Below are 23,809 nucleotides of genomic sequence, written 5' to 3'. Positions count from 1 at the left end.
CTTGGCTTCTTCGTGAGTGCCCAGGCAAGTGGGGAGGCTGGAGCCCGCCACATAGGGCCACCTCCCACCGCTCCGCATTGGGGCAGCCTCTGTGCCCTGTTGACTGTACTTCATGCACCTGTCTCCTGTCTGTCCACTTTTCTTCTTCTTCATGGCTGTGTCCCAATGTAGGCCAAGGTCAGTTCTCACCTAGACTTCTCTTGCCCTTCTTCTCTTCAATCTCCACTCTGAAATCAGCATGATTCTTTGAAAATGCAAATCGCACCCTGAGACTTCATTGTCCAGAATTCTTTGGTGGTGCTTCCCACTGTGCTTGGGATAAATTCTGAACTCTTCGACCAGGTTTTTCAAGGACCTGTGCATCTGTGCATCCTTGCCTGCCTCTCCAGTCTCAGATCTCCTCATTTTCCCTGTCACACTGCTTCCCACCGTTGTCACACCAGCCGTGACTGTTTATGTGCCATGGTCTTCCTCTCATTACATTTCCTCTGCCTGTAATACTCCATTCCTACATGTGTTCCAACTGCTGCTCTGTTCAACTTCAGCTTCGGTGTGATGTCTTGAGTCCTGCCTTGACTGCTGGATTAGATCAGCTATCCCCTTATATTGCCCGCAATAACCTGTTTTATCTTCTCTTTTCTGAAGTTTTTAAAACACATTTGTAATGATTTGTTCAATGTCTGTCTACCCAAATAGACTAAAAATTCCACAAATATAGGAACCATGTCTTCTTGATAACCATTTTTGTGTTGGCTTGTCTACTAAGACCTTCATAAATAGTCATTGAATGAATGGCTTGGGGGAGGACTGTTGTATATTACCCTCCCGCATAAAGCTGGAGCAGGAGGGCGGTGAGCCAGCAAGGAGACTTAGTGCAACACAGAACCCCTATTTGATCACTGGCTAGCTTTCCAACTTGGGGCATATTATTTAACTTCATTATAGTTCAGATTTTTAAATAAAATTGGGATTTTAATCCTACTTATCTCCAAAGACAGTGGTATGTATTAAATGAGAACAGATGTAATGCACTTAGCATAACCCTCAGGGGGAATAGTAGGTGCCTACTAAATAGGATGACCATATACCTCACCTTGCATGGGACAGCCCTATTTTATACCTATTTTCCTGGTGTAATTATTAAAAGTATTCCATTTTACTCTTAAATGGATGCTATTTTGGGCAATAAGTGACATGATCCCCCTAACAATAGAAGGGCAATTAGAAATAGAAAGGAACTCAGGAATTCATTCATTGGTTCATTCCTCCCCCCATTTCACAGGTAAGAAAACTGAGGTCAGAAGAAGCGGCTTGCCAAAGGACATGTAGCTACTTGGTGGCGGAACTGGGTCTCCTAACTCAGAGAACAGTGTTACTTCTATGACCCCAGCTGGCTACTTTCTTAATTTCAGGGTTTTTGAACAGTTAATGATCAGCTTTAATAGATCTTCAAAGGCAATCAATACGTATAAACAGTCACCTAAAATTACCCAGTAACCCCATGGTCCTCCAGCATTTCCGGAACTGCCTCTTTCTCCAACTAATTTTCAGCCTTCCCCAGTCCCCACCCAAAATGGCATCTCTGATTAGCCTCCATGGATATTTGTAGATGCCTTCCCTGGCCTTTGGGTTTTAAGTGGTTTTGCTTACCCACATTCACACCATTTATGTGGTTATATCTGCTTCTTCTCAGTGTAGCAAGAAGTCCTGGGAGAGCAAGGCCTGCTGTGCTGGTCTCTCCCTAACCCATGTCATTAGTACGTATTTTGGGGTTTGATAACTAAATGAAAGTCTAAGCCCTTTTAGCAGAGTGGCCCTTCTGTACCCTCATGAGAGACAGGGTTGAGCAAGGAGATCTCTAGCCTAGAAGATTAACCCGCGTGAGGAAGGAACTTCTGAGGCTCCCATACATCTGTCCAGTGCCCACTGCAGAGGGCACTATGACAGTGAACAGATAGACTTTGCTTCGGTTTGCTCAAACAAAAACAGTCTTACTACCGCATATGTGTGCTTGGATTTTATTTATGTTTAATGTTTTAAAATCCCAAATAATAGCATTTGATCAATGTCATTCCTTTTTTAATTCAGCAGAATTGGCTCTTGTTGATTATTTGCCCTTTTTAAAAATTAAATCTACTTTTAAATGAAGGCGATTTTATCTCCACTCATGGTGTTCAAAAGAATACATCCTGCATGTTGGAGAGCCTTGTGGGCAGTCACTGGACAGGCCGCTGAGGGGCCCTGGGCCCCAGCTTCGGGAACTGTGGGCTGTTCCTGTCTCCTGGCCGGTGCCCGGGACCCTCCTCGCCATTGTCCCCTTTCAAGGCAGACTCAGCCACCTTTGGGAACCTCTTGCTTCCTACCTAGAGGTGGACACAGAGAGGGTTTGCCTGCCGTTTCATCAGAACTAAGGAAAGAATAAAGTAAAGATGAAAAATAGTTATATTATGCTTTATTTGCTCAGCATCCAGATGTAAAGGAAGGTGGAAAGAAATCACATGGGCGATCCCTCATGACCAACTTTGGGAAACATAAGGTATGAGTTAAGATTGATAAATGGGAGGGAGGCTGAAGGGAAATAATGATGAAGAGCAGGAGGGGGGCTGAGGGGAAATGATGATGGAGAATAAGACGGAAAAAAGATTGATAAATGTGTGTAATTCAATTAAGTTAAATTAAGTTTGAAAGGTAATGGCAGAGTATCTTCATGACCTTGGGATAACTGAAGATTTCTTAAATAGGATTCCAGAAAAGGAAAAAGTTGATAATTAAACTACTTGGAAATTTGGGAATTGCTATTCATCAAAAGTATCAAAAACCAAGTAGCATACTGGGAAAGAATATTTCCAATACAAACATTCAACAAAGGTCTTGTGTCCTGACGATATAAAGAATTCCTACACATCAACAAAAAAGAAAGGTGCCCTAAATTAACAAAAATAGGCCGAAGACTTTAATTTCATTTCACAAAAGAAGATAATCAAGTGGATGGAAAACGAGTTCACCTTTATCAGTCCTCTGGGAAGTGCAAATTAAAATGAGGTTCCATCCAGACCCACCACAACTGCAAACATAAAAAGACCGAGAACACCAAGTGTTAGTGAGGATGTTGAGCAAGTGAAACTCTCATACACTGCTAATGGAATGTGCATTTGTAATTGTACAAATAGGAAATAGTTTAAATGTCCATCAGAAATAGAATGAATTAAAATTTACATAAAGGAATATTTATCAGCAATGCGAATGACAACATTACAACTATCTACAATAATATGATCTTTGTAAACATGACATTGAGCAGAAGAAGCCAGACCTAAGAAAGTACATCCAGTTCAGTTCTATTTATATGAAGTTGAAGAACAGGCAAAACAGAATCTATAGGGTGAAATCAGACCAGTAGTTACCTTTGGGGAAAAGGGAGTGACTGAGTGGAAAAATCTAGGGGCTTTGTGGGGGCGCATAATATTCCACTTCTTCATCTGGTGTTTCGTTTTGGGTAAAGTCGTCATGCTGTGCACGTATAATTGTACTTTTCTAACGGTATGTCACTCTTCCATGAAAGGGGAAAACATGTTACATACGTAATCAATTATTGGATAGTTAACATTATGCAGGAAGTTTCTGTAGGGCCATTTCCTGTATTTTAAGGAATGTTGTACCTGGAATTTCCTGCCCCATCAACAGGATAATTTATTAAAGAGCTCACAAGACAGTCATTATAACAAAAAATTGAAAACAACCAAAATTTTCACCCATAAAGACTACTTAAGTGAACCATGATTCATTCACATAATGGGCAATTATGCAGCCATTTAAAGATGGTCACTCTAAAGAGCTCATCAAGTGGAACATTAAGTGAAAAAGTAAGAGGGGAAATTGATTATATGATACATTAAGATTGATAAAACTATCTATAAAGAAAATATATTATTTCCTCAAACATTATTTGCCATTGGTAATTCATCTCTTATTTCTTTTTGCATTTTATATTAAAAAATAAACTTTAAAAAGACAGATTTATTGTAACACCTCAAATTACTAATTATGTGAAGAATTGGAGAATATTTTATTTCTTTATTATAACTACTGATTTAAATTAAAATTATTTTCCAAAGTAAACCTTTTTGGCTGTACTTTAGCTACTGTAGAAATAGAATTTATTATGCCCAAGTCATAAGAATGAATGCCCACAAGGTAAGTTATAGACTATTTTAATAAATATTTATAGCATTGTAAATTGAAAGTTAAATATGATCTAGCTGACAGAATAGCTTTCCATGCCATCTCATTTAATCATCACAACAGCAATAATCCTTTCAAATAGATATTATCGTCCTGCCCATTTAAGAAACACGCTGGGGAGCTAGAGAGTTTAGACCACTTACCAGCTTGGTGGGAAGCCAAGCTGGAACATGAGATCATCATAAGCTAGGGTTCCCACACCGTGCGCACTGAGGTTTGTGAGTCAAAAATAACACCTGAAACGCTTCCAGACGAAATTGATGCCTCACTGTGAGTGCAGGAGAGTCGAGTGTGCGCATGTCAACAGTGGAGTTTGTGTTTTATTTGCTGAGTATGAGAAAATCTGAAAGGTGACATGGCCCAATGGTAATGTGAGGATGGAGTTCCTTTCCTTTTTTAAAGCTCCATTCCCCCGATGTCCAGGGTACTCTGTCTAACGGTCTCACCTTTGCTGGTGGAAGCTGTATGTTTGGTGGCAATGTTTTCTGCAGTTGACCCCCCATTATTTGTATTGTTGATGTATGTGTTGCCAAATATTGGGGTCATCTCCAGTGTGGTGGGGGTGAAACCTCATCATTCCTAAAAGGTTTTACGTCTAACAGCTGATCTGGCCGGAAGACACCAGATTAGTCCTGCAGCCTTTCAGTCTGAATCCTGTGGGTAACAATTTTATTCTGCTGCCAGAAATTAAAATGGGTCAAAACCTCAAAAGAGCTGTTTGATATAGATGGTTATTTGAGTGCATATTAATCAAAAGGAGGCATGGTAGTTAATCATTAAAAAAATCACTACTAGCTTTTTAAAAAACAAAACCTGCCTTTTATAAGTCAACAGGAATAGTGAGCTTCTTAAAAGAAGACATTTTATTCCTTATTATTATTAAACACATGTTACAATGTTGACCCTACTCCTCCTGGAGACCTCCAATGCATGACTAATAGTACCTTTCTGAGACCTCCATTTTATGTAGCTTAGAAGTCAGTTCTCCAGTATGAAATCCTAGGTGTTGCCTTGATATTATAATTATGGCTATAGCCATGCTTGTTATTAATGGTGGGGCAAGCTGCAATATTTGGTCATTTTCCCCCCTCCAAGGTCTTGTCCTTGTGGGTGTGTATTTTAAAGCCCGGTCCATTCTCTGCATGTTGTAGATGTACCTCAAGTAGTGAGTTTGTTGTTAAGTTCGCTGCAATTTTTTTTCTGGCAGAAAACTACAAAATCACGGCCTAAATCTTACAGTGCTGATGAGGAGGAGGATGCACAGCAGAATCCTGGCAAGGAGCCTGGCCAACTGTGCAGGTAAGACAGTGTCTCGTGTTTCTTGCTCAGACTCTCCGGACCCCTCGATCCCCAGCTGCTTGGCTATTTTCATTGTATGTGCCTAGAGAATTGGATTGGTCACAAGGTCAAGTGCTCAGTGCCGTGGGACCTAGGAAGATCCACTGGATGTGAGATGATAATATAGGTAGGAGGCTTCTACAGTGCCTGGCACATAGTGAGCTCTTAATAAGTGCTAGCTCTAGCAGTTGTCGGGTAAAAGGTATCTTCAGAGAAGACAGAGTGGACACATGGACTAGTAGGGCTCACATAGGAGACCAAAGGGAAAGACAGATGATCAGCCCATGTTAAGAGCCAGAGATTGAAATCAGCCAGACTTCAAACTCTTATTCCTTCAACCTTAACATGGGACAAGTTAGGCTTCTCAATTGTATCTGTTTCTTAGGGTCATTGTAAGGATTAAGTGAATTAAACTAAGCCTGATAAGCTTTCCCTCAATTAATTAACTGCTCAAAAAATTAACTTTTTTTTTTTATTATTGTCAATAGAATTTGGGATGAGTAAAATGACCATATTTTTAGAACCCAAGTTGTGACACATGACCTGATGTAGGATTTTCTGGCAGTTTATGTGTACAGTAAGTCTCACAAAGGGATGTAAATTATATCACAGCTTTTAGACAAACACATACATGTGCACACATGTGCACACATGCCTGTGCCTTTATTGAACGATTGAAATTAAATGAAATTAGAGGCATAAAGCTTCTGTACAAATGGATGGCATATAGTGGTTAATTAAATTTTATATTTGAGATTCACTTCAACAGAATGCCCATGCATAAAATAGTAACTAATTAGTGGGGGCAGAGGGAATGTGCACAGTCCCTACCCTTGGGGTACAGAAAATTCAATTTGTAGTTACAGTAAAAATATAAGAGAAATAGATTATCTTCCAGGAGATCTCTGCTGTGCCTGTTTTCAAATATAGGTTTGAGAAAAGCTCAACTCTGAATCACAGAGCCAGGGAAGGGACAGTGTGTGGGGAAAGCCATGATAATCTCAATGTGTACAAGTGAGCCACTAATACTATCACATGAGATCATATTGCTTGCCACTCTTGAGTTAGGGATTTATCCATAATAGGTATCAAAGCCTAAGCATCTATAATACTGTCCTGTTGTAACTACAATAAACCAATCCACTCCCAGGTTAAAAGGTTAAAACAGCTAACTTTATGCAGAATTTCTCTGTCACGGAGTGCCTTGGAGTTTTACTTGTAATTTCTAAGCATGACCTCACATTGATTTATAATCATTAACTGTCACAATATCAGATTTTCAGCAATGACTATAGAATTTCCTAATTATTTGGTAAGGGAAGAACGTGAATGCTTCTCATTTATTTTTAATACCTAAGTTCATGACTTCTTTCTTGGCAAAATGAATTGTTGGTGCATTTTGGCCTTAATTCTTTTATTGAATTATGTAAGTGTCATTAGAGTAAGGATTTTTGTCTGATTTGTTTACTACTTTATCTCTAATAGGTGCTCAATGAATATTCATTGAGTCAATAAATCTGTATCATTACTATCTAATTCCAGAACATTTTATCACATCGAAAGAAACTACCATTAGCAGCCATTCCCCATCTTTTCCTCCCTTGGTTTCTGGCACCAGCTAATCTACTTTATGTCTATGGATTTGTCTTTTGGGACATTTAATATAAATGGAGTCATACAATATTTGGTCTTTTGTGTGTGGCTACTTTCACTTAATATGTTTTCAAGATTCATCCATGTATCAGTACTTAATTACTTATTACTGTTGAATAACATTCTATTGTATGGCTATGCTTTATTTTATTCACCTATCATTAGTTGAAGGACATTTAGGTCATTTTCACTTTTGGCTGATATGAGTAATGCTGTCATGAACATTCATGTATACGTATTTATGTAGATATATGTTTTTATTTCTCTTGGGTATATATACTTAGAAGTGGAATTGTTGGGTCATAAGGTAACTCTGTTTAACTTATTAAAGAACTGCAAATCTATCGTGGCAAAGCACTTGAACCACTTTATATTCCCCAGCCACGTGTGAGGGTTCCGGTTTCTCATCAACCTTGCCAACACGTGCCCTCGCCTGCCCTTTTGGTTATAGCCATCCCCGTAGGTGTGAAGAGGTATCTCATTTGTAGTTTTGATTTGCATTTTCCTAATGACTAGCAATGTTGAGCATCTTTTCATGATCTTATTGCCCATGTGTCTTTGGGTAGGATTAGAGTTCTTGTTGGATGTTCCCCTGGAGAAGAAAAGTGTGTATATGAGGAGAATGTGGAGCACTTTGTTGTGGAAAAGAGTAGTGGTAGAACTTGTAAAGTTCTAGAGGAGACCCCAGGAGTGGTTTATAGAAGAGAGAACAAAGTATTGGATGTTTGTTTTAATAAGTTGAAGAATATTTTAAAAAAGCATATAGAAAAAAATAAAAATCACTTGCAATTACACCTCTAAAAGATAAGCACTATGGAAATTTTAGTGTATTTCCCTTTAGATATATAATTCTTGTGGCCCACAATACAATGGTTTTACTCCTTTAGTTCAGGTTCTCTTTTTACCAAACCAGAGTAGATTCCTGGTGAACTCCAGTGTTACTCCTAGCTGGGTAAGACTGAGAATCAAGCCCTCCACAACAGAACTCACAAATACATGAGAAAAGACTGGTTGTGAATGAACTATGAATAAGACCATATATATAGATAGGGTTTTGTAGTGGAAAGAGTGCGGAACTACGAAACACACTTGGGGTTCTAATCCCAGCTCCATTAGGAGCAGCGAGGGGAAGGCAAAGTAAACAAAGACCCAACTTCTTCCAGGTCTCAGACGTCATGCGTCCCGGGGTGTGTCTCTCACAGGTTGGGCCGCCGGAGGAAAACCGTGAAGCTCTGCCGAGAGCTCTCGGACTTGGTGGTGTACACGAACTCGGTGGCCGCCCAGGACATTGTGGATGATGGTAAGGGCCGAGCTGTTTTCTTTTCCTGGATAAATGTTCTTGACCTTTGCTTTGGCCAAAAGTTAATTAATCTTTTTTTTTAATCAGGTCATCAGCAAACATTTCTGGAACTGGGTACAGTCCAGCCCAAGTTGTCAGGAAGCTGCTGGTACAGAGCTTTTAGCTCATGCGAAGGGCTCTGTTGATCACTGAGGTTGCCTGATGGTCTAGGGTCAGGGAAATTGTCTACAGGTCAGAGGAGGACTTTACTATAAAAAAGCCAAGTGCGTCAGAGCAAGGATTTCCCCCATGCTTGAACTGTGGAGGCCACGCCTGGTTTGATAGCCATTCTCTGTGTGAAGGACCAGAGAAAAGAAGGAACCGGTTGGTTCAAATAATGCCTTGAAAAGCCCTGTATTTTCTCATCGGCAATTTTGGCTTTGATGAAAATGATTTAATCCAAAGATTGAGGTTTTAACAAAAAAAGAACAAAAATTTCAGAAGCACCAACTCTTTTAATGATTTTTACCTGTGAATTGCCATGTATTGAATCGAGAAATTCTAGTCACAACTGTTCTCACCCTGGACTTGTCTGCCAGTTGCTCTTTTTCCCTTTGTTCACTGCCCTTCTCATTTCCACTTTGTCTAGTTAATGAATGTTTATAGAAATAAACTGTGGTCTTGTGGCTTTTCAATCTGCTTTCAATGTTAGCAGAAATTAAATGCAAATCAGAATATCCCGTTTTCTCGACAAGTCGTCCTGAAGGGGAGACGGTACTGCGGTGCGTCTCCTGTCCTCACAACCCTCCTCGACTCCTCCCCCACTGCAACAGGTGCATCCCTTTCGATCTGCAGATTCTCTTCCTTGGATACTGGTTTCTTCTTCGAGTGTAACAGTTACAAACATTTCAATGAATTTCACATGTGAGATCATGGCAAACTGTAGGATTCTCAGCACACGAACAACACATTTTGTAATAACTGCCTACAGCTAGAAAATAAGCTCAGGTGTATTTGATTTAGAGAAATATAATTGCTAACAACTGCCTTAGGAAACCATAATCCTATTAGCTTAATGAAAAAATGATAGTGAGTACTATTCAGCTCTTGTACTTTAGCTGTTTTTGTCTTTTGTGCAGTGTTTTTTAGCCTTAAAATGAATAATAGATAATGAATGCATGGCTTATTCTAATGCAGAACAACTCAACTCTACCAGTGTATTAATTGACATGTGCCTAATTATCAAGGCCATCTTAATGACAATGTGGTATGCATATTTATGGGGGGAGACAGCAACCAGTGTTAGCAATTCCAGTACTACATTGTCTGCATGTGACTTGTCAAAGATTGTAGATTTCTCCTATTACATTTGAAGTGTTCAAAATCCTCAAATAAGATCATTTGTAGAATACTTGGGATGTGAACTGTTAATAAGTTAATGTCAATAAAATATACAAGATCAAGAGTTTATATGAGGCACGTTGGCAGACTAAAAACTAATTCTTAATTTCTTTGCCTCTCACCTGTATTTATGACTGTTCCAAGTTCCAGCTCTAGAGCGTAGTTGTCAGTCATTTGGTCAGCATTCAATATCTAAGGGTGTACAACCCTGAGGACAGTGGTGTGCCTGGGACACTGTGTGCTCTAATTAACATGCACAGTCTGGACAAAATTAGGGTCAGTTGGCCCAGCTAGACTGTATATAGCTCTACCCCTTCATGGGCCACGTCTCTCAGTCTGAGTTCAGACACACTCAGCTGTCACAGTGCACATCGGAATGAAAACCAGCTCTGAGCAGCTTGGGTCTTTATCTAGACCTGTGCCAGCAGGTCCAGGAGACGTGTGGTGGTTTTGGGGTGTGGTGTGGGTGTTTGGGTTAGGGTGGGAATAGTGGGATGTTATAGAAACGATGCAAAAGATGGGATTGGGGAATAAGGGCAGGATATTAAATGTTTGGAGGTTTACTCCATCAGGACTCCAAATTATGGTTTCCTTAGCCCTCCTGATGATGGTCCAAGCAGAAATTTTAAAATAAGCTTCCTGTTTGTTTTCTTTTCTCTATTTTTTTCATTGTTTCTAATCCTGGGTAGGTAGATGATTGCTCTTGTTTCTGAAACTTTTTTTCTTTATAATCCTTCTTTGAACTCTTTCTCTGTTATTTTTCCTTTCTCCCAAACAGGTTTTAACTAGTTCCATGATTCTTTTCAAATTAACTTTAAAATTCCATTTTTCTTTTTTGGAATTCTTTGGTTTTTTTTTTAGGTCTAAATGCTCTCAGTTACTATGTGTTTCTCATGCATGCTTTTTATGTATTATTTATTTTAAATATATAATCTTTATTATATTTTTTCCATTACCATTTAGTCCCCTAATACCCGCCTCTTCCCAACACATGTGCTTTTTAGATGAATTCCTTTAAGGAATGTCTCCCTGTTATCAGGACTAAGTCACAAGATAGTTTTATTTTTATTTATCCATGGCTGTCTATATCCTTGGCAAAGACATTCTGTTTGAATTATACACTTAAAATTTTTTACTGCCTGCCCTGTTCATACCAGTGACATAGACATGAATTAGTGAGATGCTTGAACTCTTGGGAGAACATGGGACCTCGAAATACAGTTATTCTAGCACAGCTCATGTGTGGCCTCAAAATGGCAAGAGAACCCCAAGAGTGGAATTATATGGGTCTTTCTTGGTCCAGAGCTGCCTCTACCCTTTTCTGTGGGTATAATCTGATATGTTATAAGATCCTGTGTAAGCGGGTTCTTTTTTTTCCTCTCTGTAATCCTCACTTCTTTTTTTCTTTATTACAAATTGCCAGGAACCACAGGAAATGTGTTATCATTCAGTGAAACAAGAGCTCATCAAGTGGTTCAGCAGAAATCGGAGCAGTTCATGGTGTATAACCAGAAGCAGCTGACCAGGATTTACCCCTCCGCCTACCGCATCGACTCCAGCAATTTCAACCCTCTGCCCTACTGGAACGCAGGCTGCCAGCTTGGTGTGTATGCCTCGGGAAGGCGCGATTCTCTCTTGTCTTGAGTCTATGCGGACGTTGTGCCTAATACTCTCACACTTTGCACTTGCACAGTGGCACTGAACTACCAGTCTGAAGGGCGAATCATGCAGTTAAATCGAGCCAAATTCAAGACAAACGGCAACTGTGGCTATGTCCTGAAGCCCCAGCAGATGTGCAGAGGTACGTGTTAATTTCACAGTCATGTATCTGAATGCAGGTGACCTCTATCAAAGGCGCTTTCTGGAAAGTGTGATACCCCAGTGTTTTACAACATGATTTAAAAAGGAGAGATAGGTTAAGGTGTTGGAATATAAATTAAAACCCTTGTCACGCTCTAATGTTTAAAATGTTCTCTCCCGAGGTTATGCACATGAAGAAGGTCGGGGTAGCAGTGGATTGTCATCTGCAATCCGGTGCCCAGCGCGATTCTCACCGGGCATTACTTATAAACCAGACTGTCTTCTAAGACTGAAGCCCTTTCATGAGACTTTCTTAGTGGCAAAATCAAAATACCCCCGAAACAATTTTATGAAGCCCTTTAGTTAGTATGGTCCAATTATAAAACAAAGGCTAACAAATAAGAAAAGATAATGCACTGTTAGATTTTAAAAAACAAACAGGGTGGTTTTTTCTTTTCTTTTTTCTTTTTTGGTTCCATTCACTAAAATTCTCTGAAAGTTTTGCAAATTGGATTTTTGACAATTCAGGTAAAAATGTGTTGACAGTTGTGTCTTCAGGATTTTTTTTTTGCTTTGCATGCTTTCTTGCTCTGCATTTTACTGGTACTAAATTTCAGATTCTCTGTCTGTTATATTCACTCTACAGCCAAGATTATTTAAGTTAGAAAATGAGTTAAACCTGACATGACCGCTCCCCTTCTCTATCCCATTGACATTCAAATAAAATGCTCCTCTCCCCTCTATGCCACGGTCGATAATTGCATTGCAGACCCTTGCTTTAAATTGGCCCATTCCTCTGCCTTTGGGAGCATGGATTCTAACAAAAACCACAGCGATGGAAATGCCGGCTGGCATTGCCTTCACGCAGAAGCCACACTGATAGTTATGTGCTAATCTCTTCACTCTAAGAAATGCTGTAGTCAGTCAGCATTTGTTATTTCTTTGTTCTCCAAGCTTTAGCGGTGTGTATGTATGTTTCCATGCTACTAACCTTAGATTTTCACATCGGCTTAGGTACTTTCAACCCTTTCTCTGGTGATCCGCTTCCTGCGAACCCCAAAAAGCAGCTCATCCTGAAAGTGATCAGTGGACAGCAACTCCCCAAACCTCCGGACTCCATGCTTGGAGACCGAGGAGAGGTAAGCCACGTGTGACTCAGTGGTTAGTTATGTGATTATTTTATTGTCTTCACATTTCATCCAAAATGTCAGCTGTGTGTGTGTGTGTGTGTGTGCGTGTGTGTGCGTGTGTGTTCATAAATGAGCACTGGCTCAGCTCACCTGATATTATTAACCAGCCTATAGACAAAGCACATGGCCTTCCTGGACCTCAGTGCATTGTCTGTGTTGGAGGCATACATGCATGCAATTCAATTCATTGTTCAAGACAGACACTGGTAATGCTAACACTGGGGTGCAAAGAACAATTTCATTATGGATAGAAACACTTCATAAGAGTACATCTTAACTTTCCATCCACATTCCTCATCCCCTCATGTGTGCTGCACATCAGCCACCTGCTTCTGGCCACGTGCTGACTCTTGTCATTACTTGCTGCACCCCTGTAGCATGATTTTAAAATGTTCCCCTCTGTAACCACAGCGTCCTGTCTCCCCAGAGCTTTTACTCCATTGCTTCCACTACACCTGATCTTGGCCTTTTGGGCCTCAGTTCTCTCCCTGTATGAGTGTCCTTCCCCCTCAGGTGTGGCCCATCACTTCAGGCTCTTTGCCACTCTTACCTGTGACACCGTGGTTTCTGGGTCTTGAATGTTGATGGGAGAAACCACGCTGCTCTGCAGTGAGGTGTGACCATGAACTCGCCGTCTCAGCGCTCAGTGGGCCCAGAAGCGCCCGGCCAGCCCACCGTCCTGCTCTCTGCAGCGGCTCTTTCCACCCTTCTCTCTCCGCAAACGTCTGTTCTCACCACTTTCTTTCTCACCTTCCATAGATGGCATCGTAGCCTACTCCTCAGAAGGCGGGAGCTTCAGACAGGACCATTTCCTCTTTGTCTGTTGTCTCCAGCCTAATCCAAGCCACCGTCTCTCGTCAGTTCTGATGGTGTCACCTCCCAGTGGGCTGGCTGCCCTGCTTCCACTCTGTTCTCCCAGCGTCGAGAATAATAGTTTTGGTAGAATCAGAAAGTTTCTCCTTGACTCGTCTTTCCTTTTTTCTTTCTTTATCATCTACAAAAAGGAAGACTCACTTCCTGTATTTTCTCCCCGTTTTTTCATTTTGAAATGCTTTGAACCTCAGAAAAGTAGCAAGAATGCTAAAATGAACATCATATCTCTAGCACCTAGATTCACCAGTTAAATTATTAAATTTTGTAACATTTGCTTTCTCTTTCATGTGTATATGTACATATATATTTATATATATACACACATATACATACAGACACATGAGAGAGATAAAGCAAATGTCACAAAATTTAGTAATTATATCCACATACACATATATACATATATATATTTATACACTTGAATTTTTTGCAGTCATTTGATAGTAAATTTTTCATATAATGATCCTTAAGCATTTATCTCTTAAGAACACGGACTTTTCATGTATAATCAAATGTAATCATGACACTTATGACATTTAATATTGGTACAATAGTATTTTTTAATAGAAAATCTATATTCAATGTTCCCCAATTGTTTCAACATTGCCTTTATATCTCTTATTCTTTTCTTTTCTTTTTGGATTCAGGATCCAGTCAAGGATCACACATCCTTTTTAGTTGACAGTTCTCTCTGGTCTTTAAAAATATAGAGCACTTCTCCAGCTTTTTTGTTTTCTCTTCATGATATTTACATTTTAAAACATGCTCAAGACAGCCGTGTTGAGCAGGTCCTCCCTTCGGACTTACCTGGGTGTTTACTCACGGCGGGCAGCAGAAGGAATGAACTTGGCAGAGGATGGAGCACATGGTCAGTGCTGCGTCCTTCCCGGCGGGTCACACCAGGAGCCCCCTGACGAGCGTACCATGGGGCTGGCAACGTTAGTGGACCAGGCACCCCTTTACCTGTGTAGTTAATACATGGTCTCTGGAGTCAGTCATCTTTTAACTGTATGCGGACTGTCTTTCTTTTGTAATTCAAACAAAATCCAACCTCCTTATGTTGGCTTACTAGGTTCTTTATCAGGATATTGTGACATTTGGGGGGCTATGGGACCCTTTGGTATCTCTTCTCAGAATAATGTTTTTAAATGCATAAAACAAAGTAGGCAGGACTACACAGCAAACCAATTATATTGACATTTCCTTAACAAAATATTAAATTATGACATGCATATGTATGTGTCAGTTAGTGCAATAAATAGCAGGATCTAGAGGTGGTCTAATAACCATTAGAATTGTAAGTCGTGATGAGTACGGATGATTTCTGCAACAAGCCTAATGTGGCATGAAAACATCTGTGATTTCTAGCAGGTACAAAATCGCATACCACTGCTACTGTGTTGTGCTTTAGTTAGAGGGAAATGAAAATAAAGGCAGAGTTTTCTCCCCTGATCCAGGCTGCCTGAAGTCTCAGCCCATGACCTCTTAACATCGTTCATATTCCTGAGAATGAAATGATAATTTTTCATGCTCCCAATCAGAAATTGTCATCTTTAATTTTCACCTTTTTTTCTTTTTTTGTTCTCCACGTCTAATAAAGCACCATCGCCTAGGTGTCCTACCTCCCGAGTCTGTCCCCAGTCTTGCTGCTAACTATCTGATTCCATTTTTCTAGCGTCTCCCCCGGGTGCCAGTGGGGTGAGGCAGACACCGTTATCTCAGGCTCACAGACGAGGACTCTGAAGCACAGACGCTTAACTTGCTGAAGGTCAACACAGGAGCCATGTTTTGAAACAGGAAGTTGCTCTTCAAGCCCCGGGGTCTTAGACTTCCTTAAAAACAGAAATCACATTCATTAGCTCTTCCAAAATGCCATGATTCCCATTAGTCCAGTTTTGCCCCACTGGATTGTATTCAAAGGAAAAACTTCTAGCATAAAATAATCAGAAACACCAGGGTTTATTTAGCAAACCAAACGTGTGTATCTACCTAGTTGTGTTAACATGTTCTTCTGTCATGCCTCCAGCTCTTATTCTCTGAAGTTGCCCCCACAACTACATTCTCTCTACTCTCGAAGCTACTAAAAATACGTTTTCTGACACTTCGATCACTCTCTGTCCTTTCTGGGTTCTCTAGGGTTCTCGTCCTCAAATGCTCATTATCCAGAATGTGCACCATGAAGCAGAGCTTACAGATCGCTGACAAAGCTGGATCTTTTCCCCTGGAGGCAGGGGGATATGGAGGAGGTTGGAGGAAGACTAAACACTCACATCTTTTCTTCTGATTACTTTTTATTTTTTTTTAAGTCTTTGAAATTCATATTATAGCACCCATTGATTTAACTACACTAAAATTCACAATCCCATGTGGATAGCTTGATTAATTATTATACAACCCGGTTCAAAGTCAGAACCCCCCAGAAAGCTTCTGTCTGCCTGCCCAGTCAGTACTACTTCCCCCATCAGTCACCAACCCCCGTCATAATAGATTGATTTTGTGCGTACTCAGACTATGTAAATGGACTTCTACAGTATTTACTCGTTTGTCTGGCTGGCTCAACATTTTGTCCATGTAGCAGAACTTTGTTCTTTTTCGTTGTCGTATAGTACTCGTTAAATGAATACTCCAGAATGTATCCCCCTCACTCAGTGTGTGACCGTTACAAACACAGCTGCTCTGAGCGTTTGTGTGGGACCACTGCTCTCACTCATCTTGGGTGTATTCTCTGAACTTACGTAGGCTGTGGGGTAATGTTTGTATAGCATTAGTGGGTATTGGCAAAGAAAAACTTGATCTGTTCTTTTGTTTCTGTTCCATGCATCTGAATCTCTTGCACCTAGTACATTTTCTCTTTCTTGCTAAGCCCTTAATAAAGTGGGTTACTGCTGAAATGTGGACATTCTACCCAGTGTTCTTACATTAATGAACATATGTATGGACATGTATCAGTTGTTATAATATGCTCTCTGTCTTTATATAGATCATCGATCCCTTTGTGGAAGTTGAAATTATTGGATTGCCAGTAGATTGTTGTAAAGATCAAACCCGTGTGGTGGATGACAATGGTAAGATGATAATCTGTGCTCATTTTTAACCAGAATGCTCTCACAATAGAATCTTCCTGACAAAGAAAACTGTCCATGTAGCAGAGAAGTTCCTAAAGTCCATAACTGCCATCTGAGTTTTTGTGAAGGTCTAGTCAGCACAGGAGACAAATATGTGCGGGATGGTGCGTGGGAGGCTTGGATGGGCATGGCGATCTAGGCTCTTGGACTTTTGCTTTCGAAGCAAAAGAATTTTTCTATTGAAAAGGATAAATGAGATTTTAACGGGCAGGGTTAGAAGTCCACTCAGGAAGATGCCTTCATTACATTTTTATATTGTATTTTCATTATGTGAGTTCTCAAAACTTTCATTCACAAAGCCTATGTATTGATGATTTCTCATTTTTTCTGGAATATGTAAAACTTTGAAGTTTTACATAAAACTTATGTAATGTGAAGAAAGCTTTCTTGACCCAACCTTCCCATCTTTTTCTTGGTAATCTTCTGAAATTGGGTTTGTTCATTCATCTGCCAACATTATTGCATACTTGCTTTTTCTCAAAACATTTGAGAAATTGGAGGTTCACCGAGAGACCTTAAGAGGAATTTTTCTAAGCATTGGTTTAAGGAAAGGAATTTGGGGGTTCAGGAGCATTATGAACTTCTTACTTAAATAATACACTTAAAGCACACTTTCTTTGTTGTATTTTCCTACCAATGTTCAATAGATTTTTTTTTCTCAGAAGTAATTGAGAGGCCATCACTAAGTCAACAAAAAGATAATTTATTCAGGAGTGGCATTTCATTGACTTTTAGTCCATAATTATTTCATTAGCTAAGGTGTCTAATGGGGTTAAATGCTGATGCCCCCTGAAAGCATACATTTAATAAAAATTTATAGACTACTTAAATTTTTATCAGTTTAAATAATTATTTTATCTGAGAGAAACTTACTAAGAAATAAATGTAGTTTTGCTTTTGGAATTTGAATTGAATGATAGACCTTTCTATTCATTTTCAGTAGCTATAAAGATATGTTATCTTTATGTACTGAGGTCTTGCTTCATGAGAGGTCACTGGAAGTCAATAGTGAATAGTATAAGGCTAATAGTATAAGGCTATAATAGTATTAGGCTATGTCACTAATTGTGTGACCTTAGGCACAGTATTTTCTCTGAACATCAATTTTCTCAACCATAAAATGATTTATAAATATTTATATTTCCTACTTTAAAAAATGGTCACATGTTACCTATGTAATTTTGAAAGCGATTAATATATAAATTTTTCTTAAATAGAACCCCCCCTAAAATTTGCCCCACTACCCTTAGAAGATTGCTTTAAGAATTAAATAGCATGATATAGAAGCACTGAAATCTACATAGCAGCTTCCTTGTAAAATGGTTGCTGATAATTATTACCACAGCAGAATGTTTGGTGAGTGCGAAGCATGGTTCTCTTAATTAGGTGGTAGGAGGGGATTATGCCACAATTCTTACATCCCTGCTATAGATACTTTTGACCTCATTGAAGCATTCTGAATATTGTGTGAAAAAGCTTTCTCTACAGTGCAGTTTGGCATCAAAGATTATTACAGCTGATGTAATCATTTACAGGCAATTTTCTTACCAATTATGTTCTAGCAGTGGGGGGAACCCTGGGGCTTAATTTCAGGGAGGCGTCCTATAGTGGCTTGGTCGTCTGCATGCGTTTCATAAGCATTGCAGCAATTTTCACTGTTTGCTTTGCACGTGTTATGGCCAATTCATTTTTAGCCAATCCTTTGCTTTTCTGACTTTTCTTATTTCTTACAGGATTTAACCCCGTGTGGGAAGAAACCCTGACATTTACAGTACACATGCCAGAACTAGCTCTGGTCCGGTTCCTTGTGTGGGATCATGATCCCATTGGACGAGACTTCGTTGGACAAAGGACTGTGACCTTCAGCAGCCTAGTCCCTGGTAGGTACAGGCTGGCCTGTTCTGTGTAGATGGACCATTCCATTTTCTGCGGGGGATTTAATATACAGTATATGATATACACAATATATGACATATTAAATGCATTGTATGCTAACATGAGTGTTACCATTCTTTGTGAAGTGTAAAGAAGTATAGTAAAGTAATATACTTAATTGACTTGCACCCATAGGAAAGACGAATGCAAGTTCAACTGAAAGAAAACTGCTTTCCCTTCTTTTATCAGGCTACCGGCATGTCTATTTGGAAGGATTGACAGAAGCATCCTTATTTGTCCACATAACAATCAATGAAATCTATGGAAAGGTGAGAACGATTATAGGGCTTAAAGCCATGAGCAAAAATAATATGGTCTTAACCAAGCTATTTACTGAGTAATTGCATGAAAGGTGTGTGTACATCTTGACACACTGTTCTTTAGCAGAAAACTCCAGGGAAGCCCAGTGAGCCCCGTGAGTGACCTTGCACTCAGGCGCCCATCCACCCACACTCCTTCTGCTGTTTCGGGGGTGTGCTCATCCCTGCCACCCAGGGGGCCTCTCTGTGCTTGACAGAAAACTGTCCTCCCAGACGGTCATGTGTTTGGCCAAAACAATGAAGATATAGTTAAATGTTGAATTTTGTTTTAATTTTAAAAACTCCCTGCTGGCCGCGATGGGAAATGTAGTATCCCAGATGTTTCACGAATTACCCGTATTAACCAAGCTGTGGTCCCAGCCAGTTCCAGGCAGCATGCACTCACTGGACACCGTTGTTTGCAGTTGAAAACCTAAAACTCAAGAATGAATTTAAAGCCACCCACAGGACTTAAAAGACCACAAAAATGCATTCTAGTTCTCTCCTGATGCTGCCCTCTTCATTGGAGAGCTCACTTGAGGTTTACTCATCAATAGGCTTTCCTGTGGTCATGCCAAGTAATTGGAGACTTGGCCACTAGAAGGAAGTTGTGGAGCCAGACGTGATTTACAGGGAGCACTGCATAAGGCCCAGAAACATTCAGTGTTCTTTCCCAGGAAGTCTGTGTAGTCTGAGGTCTCTCCTGCATAGGCATTTGCATTCTCTGTGTCTCAGCCTTCTTGTCTGCAAATGTGGAGTAAGAATAGAACCTCCCTCATAAATAAGTAAATATGTGTTATCCTGAGAAACCTGCCTGGCACATAATAATGCTCAAAAATGTTGGCTACTACTAATATTACCATGGCTACAAGGTGATTCCTAGGAAATGGACCAATTCAGCCTAAATTAGGGGTACATGTTTCTCACATCATTTGGGTGGGGGTGCCTGAGGATTTCAGTCTCTAAGAATGATGAGGTTTTATTTTATGGGTTTTTTTGGGGAGGGTGTTAGTACTGGGTTTCTGTCTGTGCTGCTTGTTGAGATTTTTTTCCTCTGGCCTATAAACGCACATGTAAATGATCAAAAAGTGATTCTTGAATTTCTAGGAATCTCAGGTTAACGAAGACGTTCCTGTAGTATTTTTCAAATACTTGAGGGAAACCATAAAATTCAGAAGCTGTTTAAAACTTGATCTGGAAAGAAATTAAACTATGAAAAAGAAAGTGTTCCATAGGATTTCTCTTCTCTCTCCTGAAGAAGTGTCCACTTAGAAGCCCTATTATTTATTACTTTCAAGGTCTGCTTGGGTTGGGGTGTGCACACCGCGATGCGGGCCAGGTGGCCCTTAGGGGGGCCGTGAATGAACCTGAGGCTAAAACCACTGAAACTGGAAGGAAAGGGCTTACAGAAGCACATGATTTTTTTATTTTCACCTGCACTACCTTCTTGAAATGCACCCAAACTGTGTTTTTTTTGTCTGTCTTTTTTCCCTTGCAGTGGAGCCCTTTAATACTCAACCCCAGTTACACTATATTGCACTTTCTAGGTGCTACAAAGGTAGTTTCTCAGCATGGTGCTTTGTTCTTGCTGGCGTATTTCATTTCAAATGGTTATGGCAGCATGCTCTTTCATATCACTCCATTTTCCTGCTCACCAGTTTGAAACGTGCGTCTGTTGCTTTAAGGTGGCTAAAGTTCTAAACAGTCTATTAACTACGGACACTTTTCCCACCACCTTGTCATCTCTGGGTGGGAAACTTCCGGAAAAGCCTGGCTGTGAAAATGGGGGCCTGCTGTCCTCACAGAGTCAGGCTGATAAGACATGCATGATGTTGTGCCAACATGCTGTGACCTGCTGTTTTCTTGGTATGAATACACTTCAATGGCTGAAAAAGTTTATTTTCTATTCCATTTTTCATGGCGTTGTCACTCGAAAGGCAAGTTGTTGATGCAGTGGCATTTGCTTACCTTGTGGTTGGTCCTTTTGCATCTTCAGAACAGACAGCTCCAAGGTCTAAAGGGACTGTTCAACAAGAACCCCAGGCACAGTTCTTCAGAAAACAGTTCTTACTATGTTCGGAAACGATCCATCGGAGACAGAATCCTGCGTCGCACAGCCAGTGCTCCGGCCAAAGGCAGGAAAAAGAGCAAAATGGGCCTCCAGGAAATGGTAGAGATAAAGGATTCCGTGTCCGAGGTTGCGAGAGACCAAGACGGTGTCGTGAGGAGGACCACGCGGAGTCTGCAAGTGCGCCCCGTCTCGATGCCCGTGGACAAGTGTTTTCTCGGGTCTTTGGCGCTGCCTGTGTCCGAAGCAGCAGAAGACACTGAAGGAAAAGAAAACTCTCCGGGTAAGACGCTTTAAGTTTCTCTAAAAAGAAACCCCTGTAAGCTGCATTTTGGTTTCTAGGTGTGATAACGTGGTTGGCATTTTATAGTCAAAGTAAAAGATACTGAAAAATAAATGGTTTAGAGTAATTTTGTTAGGCTAGATTTTAAACTTTGGGGGGAGGATGGTAGAAGAGCCATTTCACCTACTGCCTTACAATCACACTGACCTCTGAAAGGGACAGTGAGGGATGAGAGGCACCAGCAGGTGTGACAGGCCGTGGGTACTTAATCCAAACCTCATGAGGCGTGGCAGAGGGAGGGGCAGCCTGCAAAGTATGAGCAGAGGTCTTGGTTTTCTAAGTGGGTACCATATATTTGCTGATTGTTCTCAGGTTCAATAGAATTACATTGATTTTTCTGAGGTTGAATATAGTTGTATTTCTCTCCCCAACACATAATCCATTTCTGTGACCGGAAATGTTTATGGAGAAAAAGGAAAAGCCAGATGTTAAAACAAGCCACCATCTTCCCTTGAGATACCTTTGCTCCCTTGAGACGTAGCTCAGGAGATGTCTCCCTGTGGCCTCATTTCCCTGACCCCTGGGTGTGGCCAGGGATGCAGCGTGTCTGCGGCTGCTCTCCGGCTACAAGCTCCTGGAGCACAGGGACCCGGTGCTACCCAGCTTTCCCCCTGATTTGAGCGTAATGCTTCGCTCATGTCAATAACTTGCTAAAGAGTGACACTTGCCTTGCAATGTCCCAAGCTCCTGACCTGTGTCAGTGAGTCCTGCTGCTGCTGCCTTGTTCTAGACAATTTATCACCAGAACTGTGTGTCCATCTGAGGTCTCTGCAACAAGTATGTTTTAATTAGACCAAAATCATCTCGGGCAACTAGAATGTGATACCTGTTTCTTTTAGGAATTTCTCCTTTTTTCATACAATCTAATTTCAATGATCTATTTTTCTCACAACGCCCATTTTACTTGCATTAGTTTTTATTTTAAGATATTCTACAGAGAGAAACAAATCTTTGAATTATTTATTTGAATGAGAAAAGGAAGTTTAAAAGTCTAAAATTTTGCTAAGAGGAATATCAGAGAAGAGATGAAATATGTGATTGAAAATTTGTATCAGATTTCTGTTTTGGGGAAAATAAGGCTATATTTATAGAAATCAGTAATAATTCTGCTAATGCCAAACTTAACATGTTAATACCGTTAAGGTGAGTTAGAAAGCAGTATTGAGGTGATGTTTCTGTCCTCCATTTAACCAAACAATTGCATGAGTTAGTTGTTCCTAGATGTACATGGGTACGTGAAGACTGGCGGATGTGGAACAATACATCGCCATGGGGTGATTCAAATATTAAAGCTGAGAGAGTGCTGAATACAAAATTCTATACACAGTTCTGTTCCCCTATAAAAACTCAGAGTGTCTATCTTTGAGTGATGACATAAGATATTTAATTTTCTTCTTTATAATGTTTGGGTTTATTGATTTCTTTTTTAAATTAGGAAAGTATTTAAGTTAAACAAATTATTCTATTAAAAGAATCTGATCAAGAATACTTGAACACCTAATATCGTCTTAGCACTGTACTAAGCATGATGGAGTGCCCCAAATTGCTATGACTTCTGTGTTTTTATAATTTTCCTTACTGCACCTGATATTTTACTGCCTCTTTGAGAGGAGAATGCAATATGAAATGTGTGTATTAAAAGCCAAAAATTTGATTGACAGGAAATTAGATATTCAAAATGATATAGAATTAGTGACCAATTCTTCATTTTAAAGTCAGCATATATTGATATTTTAATATATTTTTTGCACCATCCATTTTGTTTTAGAAATAAATGAAATTAGATGTGTTGCCAAAATGTTTTTTTTAATAATATAATTTGTGTTTTTTACTAATATATGCTTACCTTTGAAAGCTTATAGTGTCTTGCTTACAGGTACTACAATGCTTTGTTTAACAGAGCTGTCTTGTTCTGTTTTTATTGCCACGCTTCTGTGTAGTACAAATCTGACTAGGAAACAACTTAAGGTAATCCTCACTGTAAAAGTATGGTTAACTCATGACATTTTTTTTAATAATGAATATTACATCCTTAACTGATGTAATAGCTATTCAAAGGGAAACGTCAGTGAAATTCCTATAAATATATTTCACCATTTATTCATCACACAGATACTTTGTTACAAATCTACACAACCCATGATTATCTTCCGTCACAATGTAACAGACTTACATTCTCCATTTGTCTGTCTGAAGGCAAACGTGAGTGTTTGCAGAGCCTACAAAAAGTGCAGCGTGTCACCTAATATGTTGTTTGTTTCGT

At 39.9% G+C, this 23,809-nt stretch overlaps 1 protein-coding gene across 10 annotated transcripts in view; it reads left to right on the top strand.

Moving 5' to 3' along the window:
* Positions 1-23,809, top strand: part of PLCH1 (phospholipase C eta 1) — a 181,447-nt gene that overhangs the window by 154,478 nt on the left and 3,160 nt on the right. For 5 of the 10 annotated variants that reach the window (XM_036017590.1, XM_036017588.1, XM_028504926.2 and 2 more), the window contains 11 exons: positions 2,465-2,536; positions 5,450-5,541; positions 8,436-8,533; positions 11,337-11,516; positions 11,607-11,714; positions 12,728-12,852; positions 16,757-16,841; positions 18,635-18,781; positions 19,026-19,105; positions 20,634-20,693; positions 21,132-21,486. In XM_036017590.1, coding sequence (XP_035873483.1) covers positions 2,465-2,536; positions 5,450-5,541; positions 8,436-8,533; positions 11,337-11,516; positions 11,607-11,714; positions 12,728-12,852; positions 16,757-16,841; positions 18,635-18,781; positions 19,026-19,105; positions 20,634-20,693; positions 21,132-21,486 — 1,402 coding nt within the window. Of the gene's footprint in view, positions 1-2,464; positions 2,537-5,449; positions 5,542-8,435; positions 8,534-11,336; positions 11,517-11,606; positions 11,715-12,727; positions 12,853-16,756; positions 16,842-18,634; positions 18,782-19,025; positions 19,106-20,633; positions 20,694-21,131; positions 21,487-23,486; positions 23,515-23,809 lie in introns of all 10 variants that reach the window. The other 5 variants (XM_036017593.1, XM_036017592.1, XM_036017591.1 and 2 more) reach the window with 2 other exon arrangements.

The sequence above is a fragment of the Phyllostomus discolor genome, chromosome 2 (genome assembly GCF_004126475.2).
Source record: "Phyllostomus discolor isolate MPI-MPIP mPhyDis1 chromosome 2, mPhyDis1.pri.v3, whole genome shotgun sequence".
In the NCBI taxonomy this organism is placed as follows: domain Eukaryota; kingdom Metazoa; phylum Chordata; class Mammalia; order Chiroptera; family Phyllostomidae; genus Phyllostomus; species Phyllostomus discolor.
This window is presented reverse-complemented; position numbering and strand designations above follow the sequence as displayed.